Here is a 25086-nt window from a genome sequence, read left to right on the forward strand (position 1 = left end):
ATAAAACCTGGGAGTTTCCATCATTGGAGATATACTTTATATTTTTGCAAATCGAAACTATTCATTAGTCAGTAAAACGCTGTGTACTTGTTTCCTTGTTATTTTGTTCAAAAGAACATAAGATGACAGCAGTACTTTTGGCAGACACAAACTGATTCTATAATTTATACAGAAGGGCAACAAAACTAGAATAGCAAAAACAATTCTGAAAAAGTAGGATAAATTTGGAGGAATCACATTACCCGATTTTAAGACAATAAAGCTACAGTAATCTCAATGGTGTGATGGGGCGAAGGATGGCACATAGCTTAACGGAACAGAACAGAGAACTCAGAAATAGACCCACACGTGTACAACTGATTTTTCACAAAGGTGCAAAAGCAATTAGTGGATTAAGGATAGTCTTTTCACAAATGATGCTGGTCATCTATATGCAAAAAAAGCAACAAACTAAATTTCACACCTTATACAAAAATTAATTCAAAATGGGTCACAGACTTAAACGTTAACATGTAAACCCACGAATTTTTAGAAGAAAACACAGAAGAAAATCTTTTTTATCTGGAGTTAGGCAAAGAGTTCTTAGAAATGACACTGAAAGTATGATCCATTAAAAGAAAAAACTGATGAACTATACTTCATCAAAATTTAAATTTTTTTGCTCATGTTAAGAGAATACAAAGACAAGCTACAAACTGGGAGAAAAGTCTTTGCAAATCACATATCCAACAGAGGAACTGTAGCTAAAGAACTCTCAAAACTCAACAAGAAAACCAACAACCCAATTAAAAAATAAACAAAAGACTTTAACAGACACTCACCAAAGAGGATATAAAGATGGTAAATAAACACAAGATGCTCAACATCATTAATCATCAGGGAAATGCAAATAAATTTCATGATAAGCTATCACTATACACCTATCAGAGCAGCTAAAAACAAAACAAAACAACACACTACAGATAATACCAAGTGCTAACAAGAATGCAGAGCAACTGAATTTCTCATACATTCCTGGTGGAAATGTAAAATGGTACAGCCATTCTGGAAAGTAGTTTAGCAATTTACTATAAAGACAAACATACATTTTCCATATGACCTAGCATCCCATTCGTGGGTATTTAGCCTAGAGAAATGAAAAGTTATGTTCACTCAAAAACCTGTATGTGAATTTTTACAGCAACTCAAAACTGTCATAGGTCCTTCAATGGGCAAATGGAAAAAGCAAACTGTGATACAGCCATACAATAGAAGCCTACACAGCAATAAAAAAAAGCAATGAACTACTGATACATGCAACTTGGATGGCTCCCAAAGGCATAATGCTGAGTGAAGGAAGCCAGTCTCAAAGAATTACAAACTATATAATTCCATTTATATGGCATTCTCTAAAAGACAAAACTATAGTGATGGAGAACAGATCAGTGGTTACCAGGGGTTAGCCATGTGGGCAAGGTGTAACTATAAACGGGTAGCAGGAGGAGGAGTTTTGGGTGACGGAACTGTTCTGTATCCTGATTGTAATGGTAGTATATGAATCTATACATGCATTAAAATTTATATAACTATAAACCAAAAAGGGAAAAAAGTCATTTTTTTCTGTATGATAATTTAAAAATATTTTTATAAAGGATATAAATGGCCTATTTCTCTTCTACAAAGATTCAAGAAAGACATCCAATCTGAGGCTCACTACACTTGCACAGGGCTCCAAAAAAGGGAGGAGAGTTAAGCTTCACAAGATGGATGATTGTTGGTCATCAAACAAACCTGTGTGTTTTAATTTTTTTTTACTACAGAAGTTGCTCTGGTGAAATATGAAATCCCCCCTGCAAATTATTAGAAAAATCATACAATATACCAGGAAATTAAATGTAGGCAAAATCACTCATCAACATGAAGCAAAATCCATTCAAAACTATGCTATGCAGCCATTCACAGACATCTGTCTGGAGGCTGCCCTGTCGGGCAGGGGCACCCATGGGATGGGGCGGAGAAGAACTAAAGGCATGGGGTCTGCAGCCAGTTCTGCCTCCACCACTGCTGATCTGTGCCTCAGTTTCCTCACCTGAGATTCTATTAGTAACTACTTATTATGGTGGCTGTGCCATTGATATACGCGAAACACGGGCCGGCCTCTGCCAAACGTTTGAGAAACGTTAGCCCCTGTTGTTGGCCTACAGGCAGATGTGTACATGCTGAGCCCCTGCCTGTGAAACACACAGATGTGGAATAAACGGTTGCGATGTGAATGCCCGAGGGTGCCAATGTTGGGAATTATGGGCAATTTTTTCTTCTTCTCCAGGCTTCTTATAATGTTACTGTCTGTTTCTTGGGGGACGGGGAAGAGAAGGAAAGCACTCGGCCATGCTGAGTCCCCTACTTTGGATTAGGCCCTTCACCTCTTTGGAGGAGCCCCAGTGACTTTGTAATAGCTCTGTGATGTGGCTACAATTTCCTGTCTCTGGTTAGTATTTGTGCTGGTGAAAGACTTAAAGAAGCCACGAACAAAATAGGTGTGAGCACAGGACCATGGGGGTAGCTAAAAAAAGGAAGGGGCTCACTTTCCCGTTTAGGTCCCTTACGCCGTCCCTGGAAAGAACAGAACAAGTACAAGAAAAAGGAAAGCAAAGATCTCCTGGCCTGTTCGTAACACACAGGCATAAACCACCAACAGGGGCAGCAAGACACAGGGAAGAAGGCTCCAGAAGATGTTCCCCCTAAATTGGGTCTCAAGTTTTATGTTTTTTTCCAACTGCCTCGCCATATTATAAATAAATGGCTGTTCCTACAGGTTCACCTGTCTCTTGGGATGAGGACCTTCCCCATGAAGCTCCCCAGGCACCATCTTATTACTACTATCTCATCACAACTCCTTCCACCACCTGTGACCGGTGGACGAGGTGTTTCAGTCTAAGAGCTCGTTTCCATTGGGCGTCTCTGCGCTGTGGGGCTTCAGGGCAGGGTCTGCCCTGTGGGGTCAGCGCTCCTCTCAGGGGCACCGTGGAAGGCAGGCAGGCTGGCCCACCAATTCCCCACGCACTGTCTGATTCTGAGGACACAGGGGCTCAGGATAAAGAGAAACACGGATGGAGCTAATTCCCCTCAGGGTCTCTGAAAAACAACTCAGTGCAACTTCTCCCCGGAAACGGAGATGGCTCCGGCACTCAGTAATTTCAGAGGGAACAATCTAAAGAGAGGAGACTTTCAAGGAAAGAGACCACTCTGACAGCAAGAGGGGCCCACTCTGCTCCACTCCCAGCCGGCTTCTCCCTCACATACAACAGGGATAATGAAATCTAGGGGCAGGCCGGCTATGAGGACCACATTTCAACCCCCAGGGTGCACAGTGGGCACTGAACAGAGGCCAGTGTCCCCTCCTTCCCGCCTTCATTTTCTAGGTTAGACGCTGGTGTTGTCCAGGCCCTGTCACGGGAGCCCCAAGCACTGTTCAGAGGCCGTGCAACTGGGTGATTAATTACCTTTGGTCCTGTCTCCAATCGGGAATAGAGTAAATAGGTGTGCAGATCCCCGTATTTCATGAAGGGTAAAATCACCATGGGCCTGGGGATGCCTTGAGGGCTAATTTCTATACACACACCTGGAATTAAAAACAGAGAGTAAGTTACAAAGAGCCCTTGTTACCAGTGACCAGAAAAAGCACTGCAGAAGCACTGGCCAAACTGAAAACATGTGCTCTCAAGTTAGCGGTTAAAAAAACAAAAGAAAACAAAACCCTCACAACACACACGCTGTATTCTAGAATATGGAACACACACTGGGTCCACTTCTTGGTATTTTTTTCTTTCAGACTAGTGCCAATCTTTGCGTGAAAGCTCTCAAAAATTAACCAAGTACAGCCATCTATAAACCCGTGGCGTTTTTGTTATACTGAGTCTAAGTGAGGGGTAGCGACTGCAGCAGAATTCAAGGGCTAACTAGTTTCATGTGATGGTTAAATACTTAATCGTATGAAGAAGTCCCCTGCAACCAAACGCTTAAAACTATTGGAAGAATTCTGAGGGCCAACAGGTGAAATTCACATCTCTAAATGTTAACACATACACGGGGGTGGGGGGAGGGAAACATCATTTGTCATGGATGCTAGAATCAGAGCCTGTCTGTCACCTGAGATCAAGCTTACAAAGCTCTTGCACATGCTGGTACAATTACAAAGCGCCATTGTTCTCAGAGTCTGCTGAAGTCAATAGTCACAAATGACCAACAGTAGTTTCTTTGACATCATAACATTGTCTCCAAACATTAGTCTTCCCATCTCTCTGCAGTGTCCATCATAATAAAACTTTGAAAGTTCCCCAAAGAATTTAGCATTTATCAAGTCACAGGACAGCAGAAGAAAAAAAAAAACAAAACAAAGTCAGCAGAATATTCAATTATTTTTAGGTCACTCTTCCCTCCTGGAACAGTATCACACAGCAACCACTTGATATGGGCTCTCCATTTTGTATTTTTTAGCAAACAGTGCCACAAAACCAAATTCTGCCTATTAAATCACTGACTCAAATCACTTAAATCAAGTCCCATGAAATTGTCAGTGGAGATCCCAAGAAATCAGTACTTGAAATATGTCAATAAATTGTTTCTCAAAGATGATCCTATGGAATTTGTCTACTTTTACAGCTTTACTCCACTAGCTTTTGATTCACGGATAAACTAAATCAATACAAATTATAGCATAACCAGCTTTCATGTCTTGTAACTGGGGTAACCGGGGGCTGTTTTAATCCACAATCACCTAGAACTCTGTGGCCACTAAACATTCCTGAGCCCACTGATGTCCAGGAAAATGCAGGCCTATTTTTATGACCAGCCTCAGAAACTATAACCATAAGAAGTCTTTTGGGTGAAAACTCCCTTATTTTTATTTTATTTTATTTTTTGCCACACTGTGCGGCTTGCAGGATCTTAGTTCCCTGACCAGGGATCGAACTCGGGCCGCCTGCAGTGGAAGCACCGAGTCCTAACCGCTGGACCGCCAGGGAATTCCCGAAAAACCCGATGTTATAAATTGCTTCGGAGTTATACAAAGTGTAAAATTTATCTGCCCCAGAGATTCTTCCTGTGGCCCAGAGTGGATCAACCGAGCCCCTCCGGCCACCCAGTGGTGCTATGTTTCTCTGAGCACCTAGGAGTCGGAGGACGTTTGGGTGGTTGAAGTCTTTCATGCACGCAGCCTCACTGAGAAACTCTTCAATCTCTCGCTGCGAAAAGTTGTCCACTAAAAGAAAAGACAGAAAATGTTAGGCACGAGTTATTTACTCAGAGAAGGGGAGGGGGCAATAGCAATTTTGTTCTTTAAAAGTAAAATCAGGAAAAGGCAAAATGACAGCAACAGTAAACAGATGAGTGGTTGTCAGAGACTGGTGGGGGGAGGGATGAATAGATGGCATATGGGGATTTTAGGAAGGTGAAACTTCTGTATGACCCTGGAATGGTGGACACAGGGCATTATGCATCTGTCAAAACCCACAGAACATACAACACAAGGTGAACCCTAATGTAACCTATGAGTTTCAGTTAATAATGTATCACTACGGGTTCACTACGGGTTCATCATATAAAAAATGTACCACACCCATGCAAGATGTTAATAGGGGAGACTGTGTGAGGGGAGGGGGCATATGGGAACCCTCTACTTTCTGCCCAATTTTTTTTTTTTTTTTTTTCAGCTGAGCTGCAAGGCATACGGGATCTTAGTTCCCTGGCCAGGGGTCAAACCCATGCCCCCTGCAGTGGAAGCCCCGAGTCTTAATTACTGGACTGCCAGGGAAGTCCCTGCCCAATTTTTCTATAAACCTAAAACTGCTCTAAAAATGAAAGCATATTAGTTTAAAAAAACTAAAATCAAATCCAACTGATCTGTTGCAATGATTTTTGCCTTCAAAAAAGAAAGAACACACGCTTCTCTCTCTCTCACCACGTTTCTTGCAAGTCTGGTTGCCCAATCACGCCTTGTGAACTAGATGCACTTTCATACCAAGTTTTTGGAATTAAGCCAATTTAAGAGAAATTTAAAATTCTATATTATGGTAAGTGAAATAAGCCAGTCACATGAGGACAAATCCCGTATGATTCCACTTTTATGAGGTATTTAGAGAAGTCAAATTCACAGAGACACAAAGTAGAATGGTGGCTGCCGGAAGCAGGAGGGGGCACGGGGGATGGAGGTTTGTTGTTTAATGGGTATGGAGTTACGGTTTTGCAAGGCGAACAAGTTCTGGAGATGGATGGTGGTGATGGTTGCACAACAGTGTGAATGTACTGAATGTCCCTGAACTGTACACTTATAAATGGTTAGGATGGTATATTTTATGTTATGTGTATTTTACCACAGTTAAAGTCAAACACAAAGCCAAGCATGCCTTAGGGAATCTGCTTTAACAGGGGGGAAATGTTGATTGAAATTACACGTAAGAGCATGTAGTACAGGGTCTGTACCTCCTATGGGCTTAAGATATATTAATCTTCCTATCAAAGCAAATTTAAGAAAAAAAATTCTATAGACCTGCAAAATGTCTGCCAACTTTGCCCCAAACAACCAGGTGAAGTGGGCAAACCCCTTCCCCAGGGTCTAACCCCTCCAGGCAAATGTAGATGACCCTGGGATTCAGAGGCCAGAGACTGGGCTTTTAATCTTTGATAGTTAGCATGGATGCAATTCACATACAAGTTATTCTAACTAAGTGAAAGGATAGCAGAGCCAAGGCCAGAGAGGAAACAGGTTCCAGGCCCAGCTCCTTTTACTAGGGCCCCTAAACTTTCTACTCGGTGAATTGGGATAACTGATGGAAGGAGCCTTCCCAGGGACACACTGAGAGGTTAACAGAAAAACGAGAGAGGCAGGAAGGATGCTGACTGTGGCTTGATACCCAGACTCAGCTCCACACCGGGTTCAGCTCCAGTAAGTACTCTAACTTCGGGTTTTCTCAGTCTATGGAGGAGATTACCCACACCTACTTCCTAGTTGTACTGACTTCCTGCTCCTGCTGTACTGATGAAATGTGGGAATAACTGCAGTGCCCTTTGGCACACAGTAAGAATTACATAAGTATTGGCCATTATTATGTATATAAAAAGCTTGAAAAAGCAAAAAGCACCAGCCCATCTGACTTATTGGTTATTATGGTTACTTTTTATATTTAAATTAAAACTTCAGCCTCCAATTCTGGTTAAAAAGTCTCAGTACATGCTTATAATCTAACTGATGCCTTAATGCCCAATAAACAGTGGATTTAAATTTTAGGAAGAAACCAATTTTACTTTACCCCTTGATCAAAAATAATATTGAATATATACAAGGGATAAATGAGGAAGCAATATTAAGAGCATTAACAAACACAGCACCGAAGAATTTTCCTCTGTAAGAATTGTGAAGACAACTGCAGGTGAATGGTCTACGATCATGGTCAATTTCATGGGTGCCCAGCTGGACACCTGAAGAACCAAACTTAGACAATCATGTGTCTCCAGGCCCTGGAGATGCTTCCTGGAGAAGGGCATGGGGGGGGACCCGTTATCATGTTCCGCCATTGCAGTCTGGTCAATCTATGGTGAGGGAAACTCCGGCCCAACCCTCCTCCTTTCTAGCTATTTGATTTGGACAAGTCACCACCTTTCTGAGCCTTAGTTTCCTTGTCTAGATGGACATGGGCACAGACTCTGAAGGGCTCTAACTGGCATCTGCCACTATTTTTGTCAACACTGTAATTCGTTCTCCTCCATGCTGCAACCAAAGTGAACTTTCTAGAATGTAATAATATGCTCTTGTCCTCATTTGCTTAAGACTCTTAATAGCGCTTTACTACTTGTGGGATGAAAACAGATTCTGTGTGATGACTTATCAGGCCCTTCCTGACCCAGATGTAAGCACTCTTCCCAGCTCCCTTGGAGACTGCAGTTTATGATCATAGCTCTTGATATGCCTTTAACCAAAGAATATTTCTCCTCTCTCTGGGAATCTTACCTTCCAGGCAGTCCACAGCTTCCTGCAGACCACACAACCACCCTCAAGTGAGGAAGTGAACCCACCAAGCTAAGCCAGACCAATCCCTGGGGTCAGATGCTGCTACCAGCTCAGTCCTGCCTTGGAAATTCATGCTTTACTTTGGAATCATTATCTCTACTAAATGATAAGAGAGGGGGAGGGAGAGAGTAAAAAATAACAAATGTTATTGCCTTGAGTGTGCTGGGGCTCAGGGTGGGCCACCCCAAAATATGTCACAATGGCATATTGATTATTTTGAATTACAGTTACTTAGGAAACGGCCAGTGCAAGAGGGACACTCTGACACTCCTTTCTGTCTTCCTGAAAGCAGGAAATAACTCTCTCATGTGAAAGATGAAGGACACCCTTATCGCCAGAGATAGGGAATTCTGGCTGAAGAAGCTTGTATAAACAAACCTTGTTAGTTTTCTTTCTTTCTTTTTTAACATCTTTATTGGAGTATAACTGCTTTACAATGGTGTGTTAGTTTCTGCTTTATAACAAAGTGAATTAGCTATACGTATACATATATCCCCGTATCTCCTCCCTCTTGCGGCTCCCTCCCACCCTCCCTATCCCACCCCTCTAGGTGGTCACAAAGCACTGAGCTGATCTCCCTGTGCTATGTGGCTGCTTCCCACTAGCTATCTATTTTACATTTGGTAGTGTATATATGTCCATGCCACTCTCTCACTTCGTCCCAGCTTACACTTCCCCCTCCCCGTGTCCTCAAGTCCATTCTCTACATCTGCGTCTTTATTCCTGCCCCTAGGTTCTTCAGAACCATTTTTTTTTTTTTTAGATTCCATATATATGTGTTAGCATATGGTATTTGTTTTTCTCTTTCTGACTTACTTCACTCTATATGACAGACTCTAGGTCCATCCTTCTCACTACAAATAACTCAATTTCGTTTCTTTTTATGGCTGAGTAATATTCCATTGTATATATGTGCCACATCTTCTTTATCCATTCACCTGTCGATGGACACTTAGGTTGCTTCCATGTCCTGGCTATTGTAAACAGAGCTGCAATGAACACGTGGTACATGACTCTTTTTGAATTATGGTCTTCTCAGGGTATATGCCCAGTAGTGGGATTGCTGGGTCATATGGTAGTTCTATTTTCAGTTTTTTAAGGAACCTCCATACTGTTCTCCATAGTGGCTGTATCAACTTACATTCCCACCAACAGTGAGAGAGGGTTCCCTTTTCTCCACACCCTCTCCCTTGTTAGTTCTTTAAATTGACTACCCCAAGCCCAAACTTTGAGCTTTGCTTTGATTCTTCACTTATTGAGCACCTAAAACCCAGTACGCGGGATCTTAGTTTCTTTGTCCTGTCAATTCCTCACAAATTTACTGTTTCTTTGTCTAAAACGTATAAAAGCTGCCTCTTTGGCCACTTCGTAGGTCCCATTTCTATGACATTTCCTGCATGTGAATTAAAGCTTTTTTTTTTTTTTTCTCCTGTTAATCTGTCTTGTGTCAATTTTATTAGGCCAGCCACAAGAACTTAAAAGGGGTGGAGGGGGAAATTTCCCCCTCCCTGACAAGTGTAAAGAATATATAATATTCTGAATCACTTTGCTGTACATCTGAAACGCTGTAAACCAACTATACTTCAATAATAAATAAATACATAAATAAATAAAACCAAACATTAAAAAAAAAAAAAGAATATATGATGCAGATATGAAGAGCTCATTACAGTAACTTTCCATCTGTGACCTTAACAGTGCTCTGGATGGCCTTCTGACCCATTGGTGACCGAGACCACGACACAGGAACTCCATCATTCATCACTGGCCTGATGAAGCACTGGATACTGAAGCAGCTGCCCACGCCTAGAAGAATGGGTTTCATCAGGGTTAACTCACACTTCATGGTTTTCACGGCCACCTTCTGAGAGGTCCCATCCTGCTGATTAAGATTTCCTTCCATGACAGACCCAAACTCTCCTGTGAAGTAAAACAACATCTATATTGACCTTGTGCAAAATCTCTCTTGCCCACAGAAATGCAATAGCACCGTAGCTGCTGTTTTCACGTGGCTCCATTGTGACCCCAACACAGCAGCCGGGCAGAGCTGGCCAGGTCACCCACACTGGTAAACCCAGGGCACAGGCCATGCCCTAGCCTCCTGCTTGTCACAAGCTTGGCTGGCTCAGACTTAGCTCAGCTCATCACTTTATTAAGCATCGTAACTGATTCAAGAAACTTACAAGACAACATGGAAATTGTTACTGACATGCATCAAGTACAAACTCTTAATACCATTATCATTTATCCTAAGACCATTTTGACAAATATGTAGTTTCACCTCTGTTCCTAGTTAATTAGGAAGGTGACAAGAATAGTAAACTTAAGAACTAGAGGAATAAATTGAAAGTATATAGGAAGCCGACCAATGAATTGCATGCATTTTAATGAAGAAAGGAAATTAATATTTTTCAAGAGCCTACTGTGTTTGTTAGGCTCTGCAGAGGCCCTTTTCATAGGCCAAATCTGAGTTTCAAAAATCACTATTTACTTTTTCATTTTAAAAGCTATAAGATAGAACTATTTGTATTATAACTTAAAGTCACAAAAATGGTATTTTATTTAATAAATATATATTTTTTAAAATGACTGTGAACTGCTTACCTTCTTACTCATATTTTAAAAGAATTAAACTGCTTACCTTCACCCAGAATTTTTCCAAGAATTAGAAGGTTCCTGTCAATCACGACATCCTCTAGTTTATTTTGCAGTTCCTCACTGACTCCCAAGCTATGTACTATAAAAGGAGTCACAGAACATACATGACCTGTCAGTATGCTTCCTTTCATATGAATATAATTAAAATTGTATATAAAGTATAAAGTCCTATAAAAAAGTTAAACATTTTTCTCATTTTATATCCACAGCTCTCCCCCCAAAATGCCAGTAGTAAAATATCACACTTAATCCTACTTAATGATTAAACTGAGTAAAATGAATCTTTCAGGGCAAAATTAATCCTGAAGGATTATAAAAATCAGAACCATATTTCTCTTCCCATTGGGTGGTAGCAGCAGCTGGCAATCAGATTCATGCAGGGGAGCTTTGCCCTTGACTCAAAGGAGTGAGGAAGGTAAGTCAATATTCTTTTCTTTTTTCTTTAATTTTTAAATATTTATTTATAAATTTATTTGGCCACGCTGGGTCTTAGTTGCAGTACGCGGGATCTTAGTTGCCACGTGAGGGATCTTCGTTGCGTCACGTGGGATCTAGTTCCCTGACCGGGGATCAAACCCGGGCCCCCTGCATTGGGAGCTCGGAGTCTTAACCACTGGACCACCAGGGCAGTCCCAAGTCAATATTCTTTCTAGTGGAGCATTTACTAGTATACCCCTAACTGTGGGATACAAAAAAGTCATAAGGACACCTCGCCTGCCCTCCCATGCCAGGGAAGGTGACACAGAATCCACAGGAAACATGTAGAGAACAAGGTACAGTTTGTTTTACATATGGTATATAGAACCTCATTATAATGACATAGAAAGTGCTAAATTGAATACTTGGTGGGGGACTGAAGATTAAGATTTTCTATGAGGTGTAGATATGCAGCACAGACAATCAGTGTTATCAATAAAAGGTGTTAACCAGGAGAGGGAGACCAATTCAATAGCCATTTGGCAAATGATTCAGTTTGTGCCATAGTTAGGGAATGACTTTGAAAGAAAAAAAAATGTGGTAATTAGAAAGGACACATTAGCTCTGAGTGGAAAAATTTTCCCCAAATAGTGCTTCAATCAAGGAAAGAAATTGGTCTAAATGACAGATTTTTTAAAATGCAAGAATAGACATCTAACAGGCAAAACTTCTAGATTAGAGAAGTAATAACATCCTACATCAAATGAGTTTTTGTTTCATAGTAACCTGCCTTCCATCATCCTTATATTTATTTGTTGTTATTTGTTTTGTTTTTTGCAAACATCCAGAAGCTTGAATTTGATAATATTCACACACTTCCAACACTGTTTCTGAAATTATTCAAGAACACAGCTATCTGTCTATTCCCATTCTTTGCAACTAAAAGAGTTCCCACTCTGATTCAGCAAAGCTCAAACCATAACTGTCACAAAGTATGCTAGCAAATTGTTCCCTGACTTGGTTGCCAGGAAAAAACAGGAAATGAGCTCAAGATTTTGACAGTTGCTTTGCTGTTTCCTTTAAATCCCTCTGCCCACATCTTCTCCTCTCACCCTGAGAGTTCCTTCTTCCCTCCATGTTTCATGGCATCAGGAGTCCTTAAACCAGGTCACTTCACCGTGGGTCCAGCTCCAGACTTCCAGGAAACCGGCCAGTAGGGAAGCCCAGGGCCATGTCTGACTCTCTACTTGTTGGTTTCCAGAGACATTTTGCACATTAAAGACAGACATTCTTTGACTCCTTTGGCTTTTGTTAGAAATCTATCAATTAATTTGTGGTTTTCTTTGCTCTCAACTATTTTAACTTTTGCCAAAAAAGAGAAATGAGAGTCAACTTACAGGTGAGTTCAAGGGCTCGCCGACAGAAGGACTTCTTTGCTATGTAACTGACAACCAATTCTGAATCCTCCTCTGTGAAGGCGCTCCTGGGTGAATGAGGACAGACATCTCACACAAGAAGCAGAAGGCCACCCAGGCTGGGGCTGGTTCCACAAGACGCTACTAAGCTGCTGCCTGTTAAAAGGGCTCTTCTAGTACAAAAACCTTTCTCACTGGGAGAAATAGGCTTCTTTCCTTAGATCCATTTTAGGCTTACCTGGCAATATCAAACAACCCTGTCTAGGAACCATCAAGAGCTGAGAACAACTGATAAGCTCCCAACGGCCAAAGCTGTAACAATTTGAGCAACACGATAAAGTCGTATTGGATTATAACCCAAAGTATAAAACGAATATCCATGAGTCCAGACTGATAATATACACACACACACACACACACATGCATGTGTGTGTGTGTGTGTGTGTATATGTGTATAAATAAATAAATAAATTGGGGGAAAGGGAGAAGTCTCCTGTGCAGAAGAATTCCAAATATTTTATATAGATACTCTGTCTTTAAGAGATGGCGGTAGCGTTAACTCCTTACCCTGTTAAGTGTGAGCTGCATATACTGACTTGCTTCCTAAGAGTCCAGTATAAAAAGGGAGGAAAAAATAACTATGGTAGAGAAACAAGGCAGACACCACCTCAGCCACGTGATTAGGATCAACATCAACAGTGATAAATCGTGTTGACAGCGTGTATCCTTGATGTAATGGGATGAAGATGGCGCTCTACCTCTGTAGTCTTCCACTCAGTAACCTGTAACCCCAGTCTAATCATGAGCAGAACATCACACAAATCCCAAGAGAGGGCATCCTACAAAATACCTGACCAGTACTCCCGAAAACTATCAAGTTCAACAAAAACAAGGAAAGGCTGGGAAACTGCCATGGCCAAGAGGAGCCTAAGGAGACATGACAACAAAATGTAATGGCGTGTCCTGGATAGGTCTCTGGGAAAGAAAAGGGATATCAGGCAAAAACAAAGGAAATCTGAATAAAGTATGGACTTCGTTAATGATAATGTATTGATATTGTTTGACTGATTGTAGCAAATATACTGTCCTAACATAAAATGTTAATAACAGGGGACCCTGGATGTGATGTATATGGAAAATCTCTGTACTACCCTCTCAATTTTTTCTGTAAATTTAAAACTTTTCTAAAAAATAAAACCTATTTTAAAAAATCCATTTAGTCACTGTGTTAGACTAATTGGTGGAAAGTACTATGAATTCATGAGTCTAAATTATAGACTTAACCTCACGTTATCTTGCATATATAATTTTAAAAGAGAGAACACATTTAAAAAATAATATATTTGTATGCAAAGTAAAGAATCTGGAAGGATTTATGCCAAAATAGCAACTGAGACCAGGTATAAACCCTGGAGTTACAGGTGGGTTTCACTTTCTACTTTCAACTGTTCTATATAATTTGATTTTTTAAAAAACTATAAGAAAGCTACTTTTATAAGTAGAAAATAAAGGTATTTTCATTAAAAAATGAACAAATGAAAGGTGCTTGTACAAAATGAACAAATGGATGGGGTGCTGCAGTGAAGACCCAAGGAAACTGACTTCAGTATAAAATAATGTATAAAATAACCTGTGATCAACTTTTCACTTGTTTTCAGCTTCTGCTCAGCTTAATGGTTCTTGGAGATAATTTTATTTCTAAATATTTGAAACAGTACTGGAATCTTATTAATATATCTGCTGCACTTTGCAGCCCCACTTTTTGGTAAGTTTTAAAACATTCAACCTTAAACTTCTCCAAATTATTACAGCTAGGGTTGAATCAGATAATATCTAAGATCTATTTTGGTGGTAAGCTTTTGGGTTCTGTGGAACTATGAGTTAGTGGAGGACTAGCTGATAAGAATGTTTTCACGTGGAGCATTTTCTTCCGCATTTCTTAACTGCTAGACTATAAGCTACATGTGGGCAGCCCCATGTTTGTCTTGTTCATCTCTCTCCATCCAACCCCTAGAACAGGTTCTGTTTTTTGAACATTCCTTCCTTTCTCCACAGTTTTGAAATGCAGTCTTCATTGTATATTCTATTCCCACACACATATGGGCAGCCTGTGATGTCCATACACTGAGTTCTCACCAATACCTCACTGTTCTGATCATTTAACATGTTTTTATACCTAGTAGGATTAGCCCTCTCCACCCAAACTTTTGTGCTTTTCCAAACTGTCTTGACTGTCTCTGCTTATTTACTCTTCAAGGTAAATTTTCTTTCTTTCTTTCTTTTTTTTTTTTTTAAAGATATTTTTTTGAGGTGGACCTTTTTAAAAGTCTTTATTGAATTTGTTACAACATTGCTTCTGTTTTATGTTTTGGCTTTTTGGCCACGAGGCATATGGGGTCCTAGCTCCCTGACCAGGGATCAAACCTGCACCCCCTGCATTAAACCCACATCCCCTGCATTGGAAGGCGAAGTCTCAACCACCGGACTGCCAGGGAAGTCCCTCAGGTAAAATTTCAAATCAGCTTTTATCAACAATCCTGCAGCAATTTAGATGGTGATTATATTGAATTTACGGTTAACTTGGGGAAAAATGATCTCTTGACAAAACTGAGCCTTCCCATCTATGAACATGGTACACATCTTTCCATTTATTTGAGTTGTCTTCTGCACTGTCAGTAAAGTTTAATAAGTTTTTCCACAAAGCTCTTGTACATATATTGGGTTTCTTCTTAGGAACATTATAGTTCTCGTGCTATTGTGGATGGGATGTCATTCTAGCACTTTGACTTTAATGTATTTTAAAACCAGAATCAAAATATTTTCACAACATGTAATGTCCTAAAAAATATTAAGTTTCCTCTTAAAGGAAAACAAGAAAAGAGGAAAGCAAGAAGAGACTTTGGAAGAAGTAAAAAGCTTTCACTATTGCCTGCCTTTGTGGCACTGGCCTAAGTAAGGAAGCTGCCTCCCCCGGGGTGTGCATAATACAGGGACCCAGCTGGGTACTGGAGCTGGGCCAGCAGAAGAGGCATTAACGCTTGGCATAGCAACTTCATCGATACCATTGAGCAAAACATTTTAAACTGAGAAACTTACCCAAACTTTGTCTCCTGGAATCTTTTCCTGATGGCCAGAGATATATATAAAGTCAACCCAATCAAAACAAATCCACAAAAGCAGCCAAGGATGATGAGCACAGGATCTTTGTTGCCAGGTGCTGGGGTTGACGAGGGGGCAAAATCTACCCAACCTGGTAAAATACCAATAGAATCAATTCAAAACATCTCTTTGGGATTTGGGATAGTTGATTTACAGTATTGGGGAACTCTCTTCATGTCAGTTATAAATGTATAAGCAATTGAAAAAATAGTAAAACTAATATTTAACTGGTACGCTCTAATTTAAAACACTAGAAATATTGAGAATCAAAATGCTTTATTTCTTTGTAAAAAAAAGTATCAAGAGTAGTTTGAACACTCCTTGCCAGCTTCTAGCCACATAGCTTAGGATATAGACAGAATGTATTTTCCATGCCCTGACAAATGTCATACTCCTTTCCAAGTTTGGATCCGCTTCCAATGTTTTATCCTTTGCGCTTTCAGCGTTGTAAAATACCTCTGTGAGTTCCTTTAATGTTGTGATGAGAAGGCAGAGATTTTGAGTTGCTGCTGAGGCATTTTCTTTTATTTTATTTTAAAAAAATATTTATTTACTTATTTGGCTGTGTCAGGTCTTAGTTGTGGCACGTGGGATCTTTTGTTGTGGCGCACAGGCTCTTTGTTGCGGCGTGCAGGCTTCTCTCTAGTTGTGGCGTGCGCGGTCCAGAGTGTGCGGCCTTAGTAGTTGCAGTGCGCGGGCTCTCTAGCTGTGGCGCGCAGGCTCACTTTCCCCTCGGCATGTGGGATCTTAGTTCCCCAACCAGGGATCGAACCCGCGTCCCCTGCATTGGAAGGCGGATTCTTAACCACTGGACCGCCAGGGAAGTCCCTGCTGAGGCACTGTACAGTATGGCAACCCTGCTTACAGCCCAGTATGACAATTCAGAGTCTGGGCATTTCGATAAGGATCTGAGCTTAGGAGTCCTGCTGCAAGTTCCCGCTTAGCTTTTCCGGGGGCACCTTTAAAAATAACCATTTAGAGTTGAGCCCCTGAAAAGTTAAGTACAGGCGTTTTCTACCCTCTCTCTTCCGCCTGCTCCGACGTGGGAGGAAGGACCACCCTTGCCCTGGCTCTCCCACCTCCTCACCCCACACCCGCGTCTGGGATCTGTAATAGATCTTGTGACTCTGCTTCCTTTGTGTGGGTGTATTGAAACTGCACAATCAAAATGACCCCAGGGTTTTCACTTCCCCAAAGTGGCAGCTCAGATGCCGAGGGAACTATCTGCCCACCCCATGTGGGTGGTGTGTGCTGCTCATTCAGTGGGCCATAATCTGCATATTCTCAATCCAGTACACCAGCTTCAGGGCCCCTGACACACATGTGAAGACTGTGGCCAGTGTAACTTCCTCTGGGACATCTTTCTCCTTTTCAGCACAACCAGTTCACTCACGTGGGTAAGTCCACCTTCACCGAGTTCCCTGGCTGCACATCTCATGGACCAAATGGCACCAGCATCAACATGCCCACAGTCAACTAGCTCTTTCGGAATTCCACACACATTCAATTCAAATTCCACTTCCAACACTATCACTTTTTCTTTCTTCTCTACATTTTCATCTTTGTTCACCAGCTCCGTCTTTCAATTATCTGCTTTTGTGAAATGTCATGTGGGTTCGCCCCTGCGAGACAAGGAAGTAACACAGCTCTATGCCTGTTAGATGCATGTGAACTGAATAAGGAAAGCACGGTGATCAACCACAGACAGACTTTGAAAGAAGTGACCCAACTGGTCACAACCAAGATGCCCCTGTTATTTATGGAGTGATTTGTGCACTGAAGAGCTGGCGGTGAAGTTTATACAATTACTCACAGTTAATATATGCTGGCACCTTAAATTTGAACCATATTGTTGGGGAACAGGTGTGATGTAACTAAACTGTGGTAACTGAAATGTACGCAGACGGGAACCATGCAAAGCCAGGACTGCCAGAACAGCAAAGGTTTGTACAGTTTTGGACAGTTTATTATGAATGAAGATGAAAGCTCTGTCATCTTAAACTCTGATTTTTTTAAAAAAATTGAAGAATAGGACTTCCCTGGCAGTCCAGTGGTTAAGACTCTGTGCTTCCACTGCAGAGGCCGTGGGTTCGATCCCTGGTCAGGGAACTAAGATCCTAGATCCCACATGCCACAAGGTGCGGGGAAAAAAAAAAAAAAAAAGAAGTATAGTTGATTTACAATGCTGTGTTAGTTTCTGGTGTACAGCAAAGTGATTCAGTTATATGTATGTGTGTGTATGTGTGTGTGTGTGTGTGTATATATATATAATATATGTATTCTTTTTCATATTCTTTTCCATTATGGTTTGTTATAATATATTGAATATAGTTCCCTGTGCTACACAGTAGGACCTAATTGTTTATCTATTTTATATGTACTAGTTTATATTTGCTAATCCCAAACTCCTAATTTATCCCTCCCCCACCCCCTTTCCCCTTTGGTAACCATAAGTTTGTTTTCTATGTCTGTGTTAAACTCTGATTTTTAACCTGTGCCTCTAGAATCAGAATCTCATTGTCCCTGAATTTCTGCCAGGTAGGCACGCCTTGTGTCCCCAACACCAGTTACTAATGTTCCCTTGGGACTGGGCTTATGGGCTGTAGGAGCTGTAATATGGATCCAATTTGGCACTAAAAGGGAGAACATATTTGAGGGTCACTGAGACAGACATACGGGGACTCAACCGTCTGTTCCCAAGTCCTGTCTGCTACGGCTACAAAGGTTATATATTTGGCAAGAACTTGTAAATGCACAAATCATACCCATATAGATGTCTGCGTAGAGTTTATGGTAGCAGTTCATTACCAAACAACCTAGGGCAGGTGAGAGTCAGAACAAAGGCGGCTGCCCTGGTCTACAGAAGCAAACACAGCATTTGGGCCACTTGGGGCACCACGGCGTCACCTTGCTTAAGGCCACTCCAACGACAAGCAGAAGCCAGCACGCAGGGATGGGCATTTAGCTGAGCGAGCCCAGCGCCGTGTAAAGATGGCTTCTATAGGAAAAGCTTCTTGTTCTGTACCAATCAATCACAAAGCATGTTACCTAAGGTTTGAATGACTGCTAACAGAGCAAGCTGCACCGTTTAAAGCAAACACTAGCAAATAAACCAACAGTGCCAATTATAGAGAGCTGAGGATTAGCCACACTGCCTATCCAAAATTCAGTCATGTAGTTTGGATACATTTAAACTAAATTCAATACTATATATAAAATAGCTAACTAATAAGGACCTATCATATAGCACAGGGAACTCTACTCAATACTCTGTAATGACCTATGTGGGAAAAGAGTCTAAAGAAGAGTGGATATATGTACATGTATAACTGACTGACCTTGCTGTACACCTGAAGCTAACACAACATTGTAAATCAATTATACTCTAATAAAAGTTAAAAACAAAAACAAAACACCTAAATTCATTAAGTCCAGTCAAATTCTGGGTTCTGAAAGGATGAATCTTCCTAGGAAGTTATTACCCTGGATAGTAACAGTAGCGGGAAGACACAAGGGTATCGACAGCTCTGTGATCGACTATCAACTACCCTCATCACTGCGAAATTTCCTTTTGGTCTTTATGTTTCATTCTTAAACAAGCCGTCCATGCCACAGGCTACTCTCCGGCCACCTGTGTGTTGCCCGGACTGATGTTCCGTCAGTCAATCGGGCACCAGCTCTCACCGTGTGCAGGGACAAATATTTTCACCGGGTCACTGAAGGGCCCGACTCCCCCTTTGGTGATGGCTGCAATCCTCACGGTGCACGAGGCGTTGTGGACTTGGACAGAAAGCTGAGCAAGACTGTCGTTCTGGCCGACGTCTTCCGAGAGCTCTTTCTGGGGACAGAGAGGAAAGGAAAGGAAAGGAAATACTGAGGCACCAGGGGCCTCGTCGCCCGAGGGAAGTTCTTCCCAAGGAAGCTGCCCCACCCACATCCCAGGGGCAGCGGCTGTGTTCCCACAGCGTCCCTTCCTCGCTCAGGCCACAGCCAAGGGAGCCAATAGGCGGGCAGTGATGCAGGACAGGCTGGCAGCATCCTCAGGTCCTGGGGATCTGGGCCTACTAGGGTCGTGCGAACATGGTACTTAAGAGGGGTCAGTGAAGAAACCTCTGGAAGAAAGGGAACATGTGGCAGATGGCACCCGAAGGCAAGAGCAAGACTGTCTCCTCGACACTCCCGCCCTCAGAACCCCCAGAGAACACTGCCCAGGAGCTGCACTGAACCTTGACATTGACCACCTGCCAGCTTCCTTGAACCAGCACAAGCGGGCTCGTGTTCCTTGCAATTCTCAGAGTTGTGACTACAGTCTACATTTAGAAGGGCACTGACACTTTTTCTTCCAGTGACAAACACACAACGTGCTCCATTTTCAAAAATCTGGCTTTACTTATTTTGTTTCAAAGGCATTGCTGCGCAACTTGACCCATTAAAACATGGTGGATGGGGGAGATTTTTAAAAAAATAACCAGGGGAAAAAAATACTTTCCCCTTTGTTTCCAAACCTTGACTATCATGGTGTTCTCTGGTGCAGGAAACTAATGTTGCGTCTGGGATTGGCTTTTCAAATAGGAACCATAGGGTTGGTGAAGGCTGAAATGTAGCAATAGGAACGTGTCTTTAATTCTGAATTATGGAGATTTGTTTTCACAGAGAGATATCACACATGGAGCACAGAGAGCATGGATCAGCAATGGATAGCAGGGGCCTGGTCTGGGTGGTAACTTCCTTCCCTGGTCACTCATGCTGGTCACTTCTCCCAATGGTGCTGGGTGGAACCAGCTCGGCCCTTATGGAGAGGGCAGTCCCATCACTCATGACCAATGGGGACACCTGGGTCAGCTACCTGGAGACTGTTTATAATCTAAACAGGCAGTGACCATCAGGACCTAGAAACGTCCCCAGACAAGGGATGAAAGGGAAAACTATGGTCTTAATTTTTTTTTTTTTTTTTTGGTTTTTTAACCCCATTGGACTCAGTGCCTAAAAGATTTGCCATAGATTTTTTGTTAATTAGGTAGACAAATTAGTCTTTTTTTTTTTTTGATATATCAAAAGGCATTTTCTGTATGCCTAACCCAGTATTGATTATGTGTTAGTTGGTCATTCTCTATATAATTTGGGGAGGACAGATAATCATCAAGTAGAGTAACTTCATTGTCAAAGCCCTCACAGTCATGGAACCTTGACTGGCAGCTGAGAAATGGTGCATATACCCCACAGTTTAAAACCTAACAGCTTGGGCTTCCCTGGTGGCACAGTGGTTGAGAATCTGCCTGCCAATGCAGGGGACACGGGTTCAAGCCCTGGTTTGGGAAGATCCCACATGCCGCGGAGCAACTAGGCCCGCGAGCCACAACTACTGAGCCTGCGCGTCTGAAGCCTGTGCTCCGCAACGGGAGAGGCCGCAATAGTGAGAGGCCCGCGCACCGCGATGAAGAGTGGCCCCTGCTTGGCACAACTAGAGAAAGCCCTCGCACAGAAACGAAGACCCAACACACCCAAAAATAAATAAATAAATAAATAAATAAATAAATAAAAACAAAAAAGAAACACAAAAAAAACCTAACAGCTCTTCAAAGTACAAAAGACCTCATGCCTGACAAGGAACATGGGGCCTGCTCCTGGTGTCATACACTTTGTCTGCAAAGATTCAAACGTAATACCTTGTTTATGAGAAAAACTATCTTAAAATAAGGGGACACACACAGTTTTGAAGGAATTCAATCCCAAGAAGAAGAGAAATCCCAACAAAACCAAAATTATCCTTTTGGAAATGAACATAAAAGCAGTTGATAACACCTATCCCCATAGGGCCTATAACTCCCTATGAAACCCCAGAGGAGTTACTTTTTAATTTCCACCTTCTACTCTTTGAGTTAATAAATGTAAGGAGTTAATCTGTGTGAAGTACTTGAAACAGTGCCTGACCCAGAGCAAAGGTTACCCAAGAGTCACAATGGCCACCTTCACAGTTGGCATTATCCTGAATCTTTTTTTTAAATCTTTTTAAAATTTAATTAATTTTACAAAATTATTTACTTATTTTTGGCTGCGTTGGGTCTTCGTTGCTGTGCGTGGGCTTTCTCTAGTTGCGGTGAGTGGGGGCTACTCCTCGTTACAGTGCGCGGGCTTCTCATTGTGGTGGCTTCTCTTGTTGCGGAGCATGGGCTCTAGGCGCACGGGCTTCAGTAGCTGTGGTGCATGGGCTTAGCTGCTCCACGGCACGTGGGATCTTCCCAGACCAGGGATCAAACCCGTGTCTCCTGGTTAAGGTGGATTCTTAACCACTGCGCCACCAGGGAAGTCCTATCCTGAATCTTGAAGCATGGAAATGATGCCAGCCACCGCTCACTGGGAACCCATTTTGGAAATACATGAAATATCATCCCACTTTAGGGGTGGAATTGTAATCAATGCTGAAGTAGTGATTAGAAAGATAAATGACAAACACTTAGTGGAGGTGTCCAATTTTCTCCAAAAATGTCCTTAAATAGTAACCTCAAATATAATTTAAACATGATTCCCAATGTTAAAAATTGATGTAATTTATTCATACCGTTTTGATGCCAAATACGTAAAGAAAGGTGTGACCACATCCATATCCCCAAGTATTTTAGTCTTGATTTTGAAAGTTGGCAGAGATCCATCTAATTTCAGACAGCTGTAGGAGCCCCCGGCTCACCCCCCATGTGTTATGTCTCTTGCTGTCAGGGTGCAGACCGCCGAAGGAGGGGTCACCTCATGGGCACAATGTGGTCTGGCCACAGGACACAGGTCATGCGTCACCTGCACATTTCTCATTTAGTGAGCTTTCAGTTTCACCAACACAGGCCCATATCTCTAAGAACTTAAAACCTAAAGGCAATGTCAGGTAATGAAATCAGTTTGTCTACAACTTTACTTACACAGAAAACATATGGACCTTGCCGGTTGGGGAAAGTAATAGCACATCTTTGGAAACACAGTTTCTTTTTCTCATTGTGTGGCTTCAGTGTTGGTCAGGGCAACTGGATATTTGTTTTCACTTATCAAAAAGACCTTAATATCTCCAACTCTGTAAGAATTCACAACCCCATAATTTGTAACTGTAATTAAGAATATAGGTAATTCCCTGGCGGTCCAGTGGTTGGGACTCCATGCTTTCACTGCCGAGGGCATGGGTTCAATCCCTGGTTGGGGAACTAAGATCCTGCAAGCCATGCAGCACAGCCAAAGAAGAAAAAAGAATATGGCCCATTTCAAAATTACTCAGGGGGAGACTGGTTCAAGATGGCGGAGTAGAAGGAGGTGCGCTCACTCCCTCTTGCGAGAGCACCAGAATCACAACTAACTGCTGGACAATCATTGACAGGAAGACACTGGAACTCACCAAAAAAGATACCCCACATCCAAAGACAAAGGAGAAGCCATAATGAGATGGTAGGAGGGGCGCAATCACAATAAAATCAAATCCCAAAACCGCTGGGTGGGTGACTCACAAACTGGAGAACACTTATACCACAGAAGTCCACCCAGTGGAGTGAAGGTTCTGAGCCCCACGTCAGGCTTCCCAACCTGGGGGTCCAGCAATGGGAGAAGGAATTCCTAGAGAATCAGACTTTGAAGGCTAGTGGGATTTGACTGCAGGACTTAGACAGGACTGTGGGAAACAGAGACTCCACTCTTGGAGGGCACACAAAAGTGCCCATCAGGACCCAGGGGGAAGGAGCAGAGACCCCATAGGAGACTGAACCAGACCTACCTGCTAGTGTTGGAGGGTCTCCTGCAGAGGTGGGGGGTGGCTGTGGCTCACCACGGGGACAAGGACAATGGCAGCAGAAGTTCTGGGAAGTACTCCTTGGCATGAGCCCTCCCGGAGTCCACCATTAACCCCACCAAAGAGCCTGTAGCCTCCAGTGCTGGGTCACCTCAGGCCAAACAACCAACAGGGAGGGAACTCAGCCCCACCAATCAGAAGACAAGCGGATTAAAGTTTTACAGAGCTCTGCCCACCAGAGCAACACCCAGCTATACCCACCACCAGTCCCTCCCATCAGGAAGCTTGCACAAGCCTCTTTGATAGCCTCACCCACCAGAGGGCAGACAGCAAAAGCAAGAAGAACTACAATCCTGCAGCCTGTAGAATGAAAACCACATTCACAGTAAGATAGACAAAATGAAAAGGCAGAGGACTATGTACTGGATGAAGGAACAAGATAAAACCCCAGTAAAACAACTAAATGAAGTCAACCTTCCAGAAAAAGAATTCAAAATAATGATAGTGAAGATGATCCGGGACCTCGGAAAAAGGATGGAGGCAAAAATCGAGAAGATGCAAGAAATGTTTAAAAAGACCTAGAAGAATTAAAGAACAAACAAACAGAGACGAACAATACGATAACTGAAATGAAAAATACACTAGAAGGAATCAGTAGCAGAATAACTGAGGCAGAAGAACAGATAAGTGAGCCAGAAGACAGAATGGTGGAATTCACTGCCGTGGAACAGAATAAGGAAAAAAGAATGAAAAGAAATGAAGACAGCCTAAGAGACCTCTGGGACAACATTAAACACACCAACGTTCACATTATAGGGGTCCCAGAAGGAGAAGAGAGAGAGAAAATATTTGAAGAGATTATAGTCGAAAACTTCCTTAACATGGGAAAAGAAATAGCCACCTAAGTCCAGGAAGCACAGAGAGTCCCAGGCAGGATAAACCCAAACAGAAACACAACGAAACACACAGTAATCAAACTGACAAAAATTAAAGACAAAGAAAAAATATTGAAAGCAACAAGGGAAAAAAGGACAAATAACATACAAGGAAACTCCCATAATGTTAACAGCTGATTTCTCAGCAGAAACTCTACAAGCCAGAAGGGAGTGGCACGTTATATTTAAAGTGATGAAGGGGAAGAACCTACAACCAAGATTACTCTACCAGGCAAGGATGTCATTCAGATTTGACAGAGAAATCAAAAGCTTTACAGACAAGCAAAAGCTAAGAGAATTCAGCACAACCAAACCAGCTCTACAACAAATGCTAAAGGAAGTTCTCTAAGTGGGAAACACAAGAGAAGAAAAGGACCTATAAAAGCAAACCCAAAACAATTAAGAAAATAGTAATAGGAACATACATATCGATAATTACCTTAAATGTGAATGGATTAAATACTCCAACCAAAACATACAGGCTCGCTGAATGGATACAAAAACAAGACCCATATATATGCTATCTACACGAGACCCACTTCAGACCTAGGGACACATACAGACTGAAAGTGAGGGGATGGAGAAAGATATTCCATGCAAATGGAAATCAAAAGAAAGCTGGAGTAGCAATACTCATATCAAATAAAATAGACTTTAAAATAAAGAATGTTACAAGAGATAAGGAAGGGGTTTCCCTGG

General features: G+C 42.0%; 1 protein-coding gene across 2 annotated transcripts in view; it reads right to left on the reverse strand.

Moving 5' to 3' along the window:
- Nucleotides 1–25086, reverse strand: part of MERTK (MER proto-oncogene, tyrosine kinase) — a 114931-nt gene that overhangs the window by 13312 nt on the left and 76533 nt on the right. For both annotated transcript variants that reach the window (XM_068564869.1, XM_068564868.1), the window contains exons 9-15: nt 19378–19531; nt 15631–15784; nt 12517–12602; nt 10686–10781; nt 9884–9964; nt 5147–5239; nt 3483–3601 (exon numbers count right to left, since the gene is read on the reverse strand). In XM_068564869.1, the coding sequence (XP_068420970.1) occupies nt 3483–3601; nt 5147–5239; nt 9884–9964; nt 10686–10781; nt 12517–12602; nt 15631–15784; nt 19378–19531 (783 nt within the window). The remainder of the gene's footprint in view (nt 1–3482; nt 3602–5146; nt 5240–9883; nt 9965–10685; nt 10782–12516; nt 12603–15630; nt 15785–19377; nt 19532–25086) is intronic.

This window comes from Eschrichtius robustus, chromosome 15, assembly GCF_028021215.1.
Source record: "Eschrichtius robustus isolate mEscRob2 chromosome 15, mEscRob2.pri, whole genome shotgun sequence".
Classification (NCBI taxonomy): Eukaryota; Metazoa; Chordata; class Mammalia; order Artiodactyla; family Eschrichtiidae; genus Eschrichtius; species Eschrichtius robustus.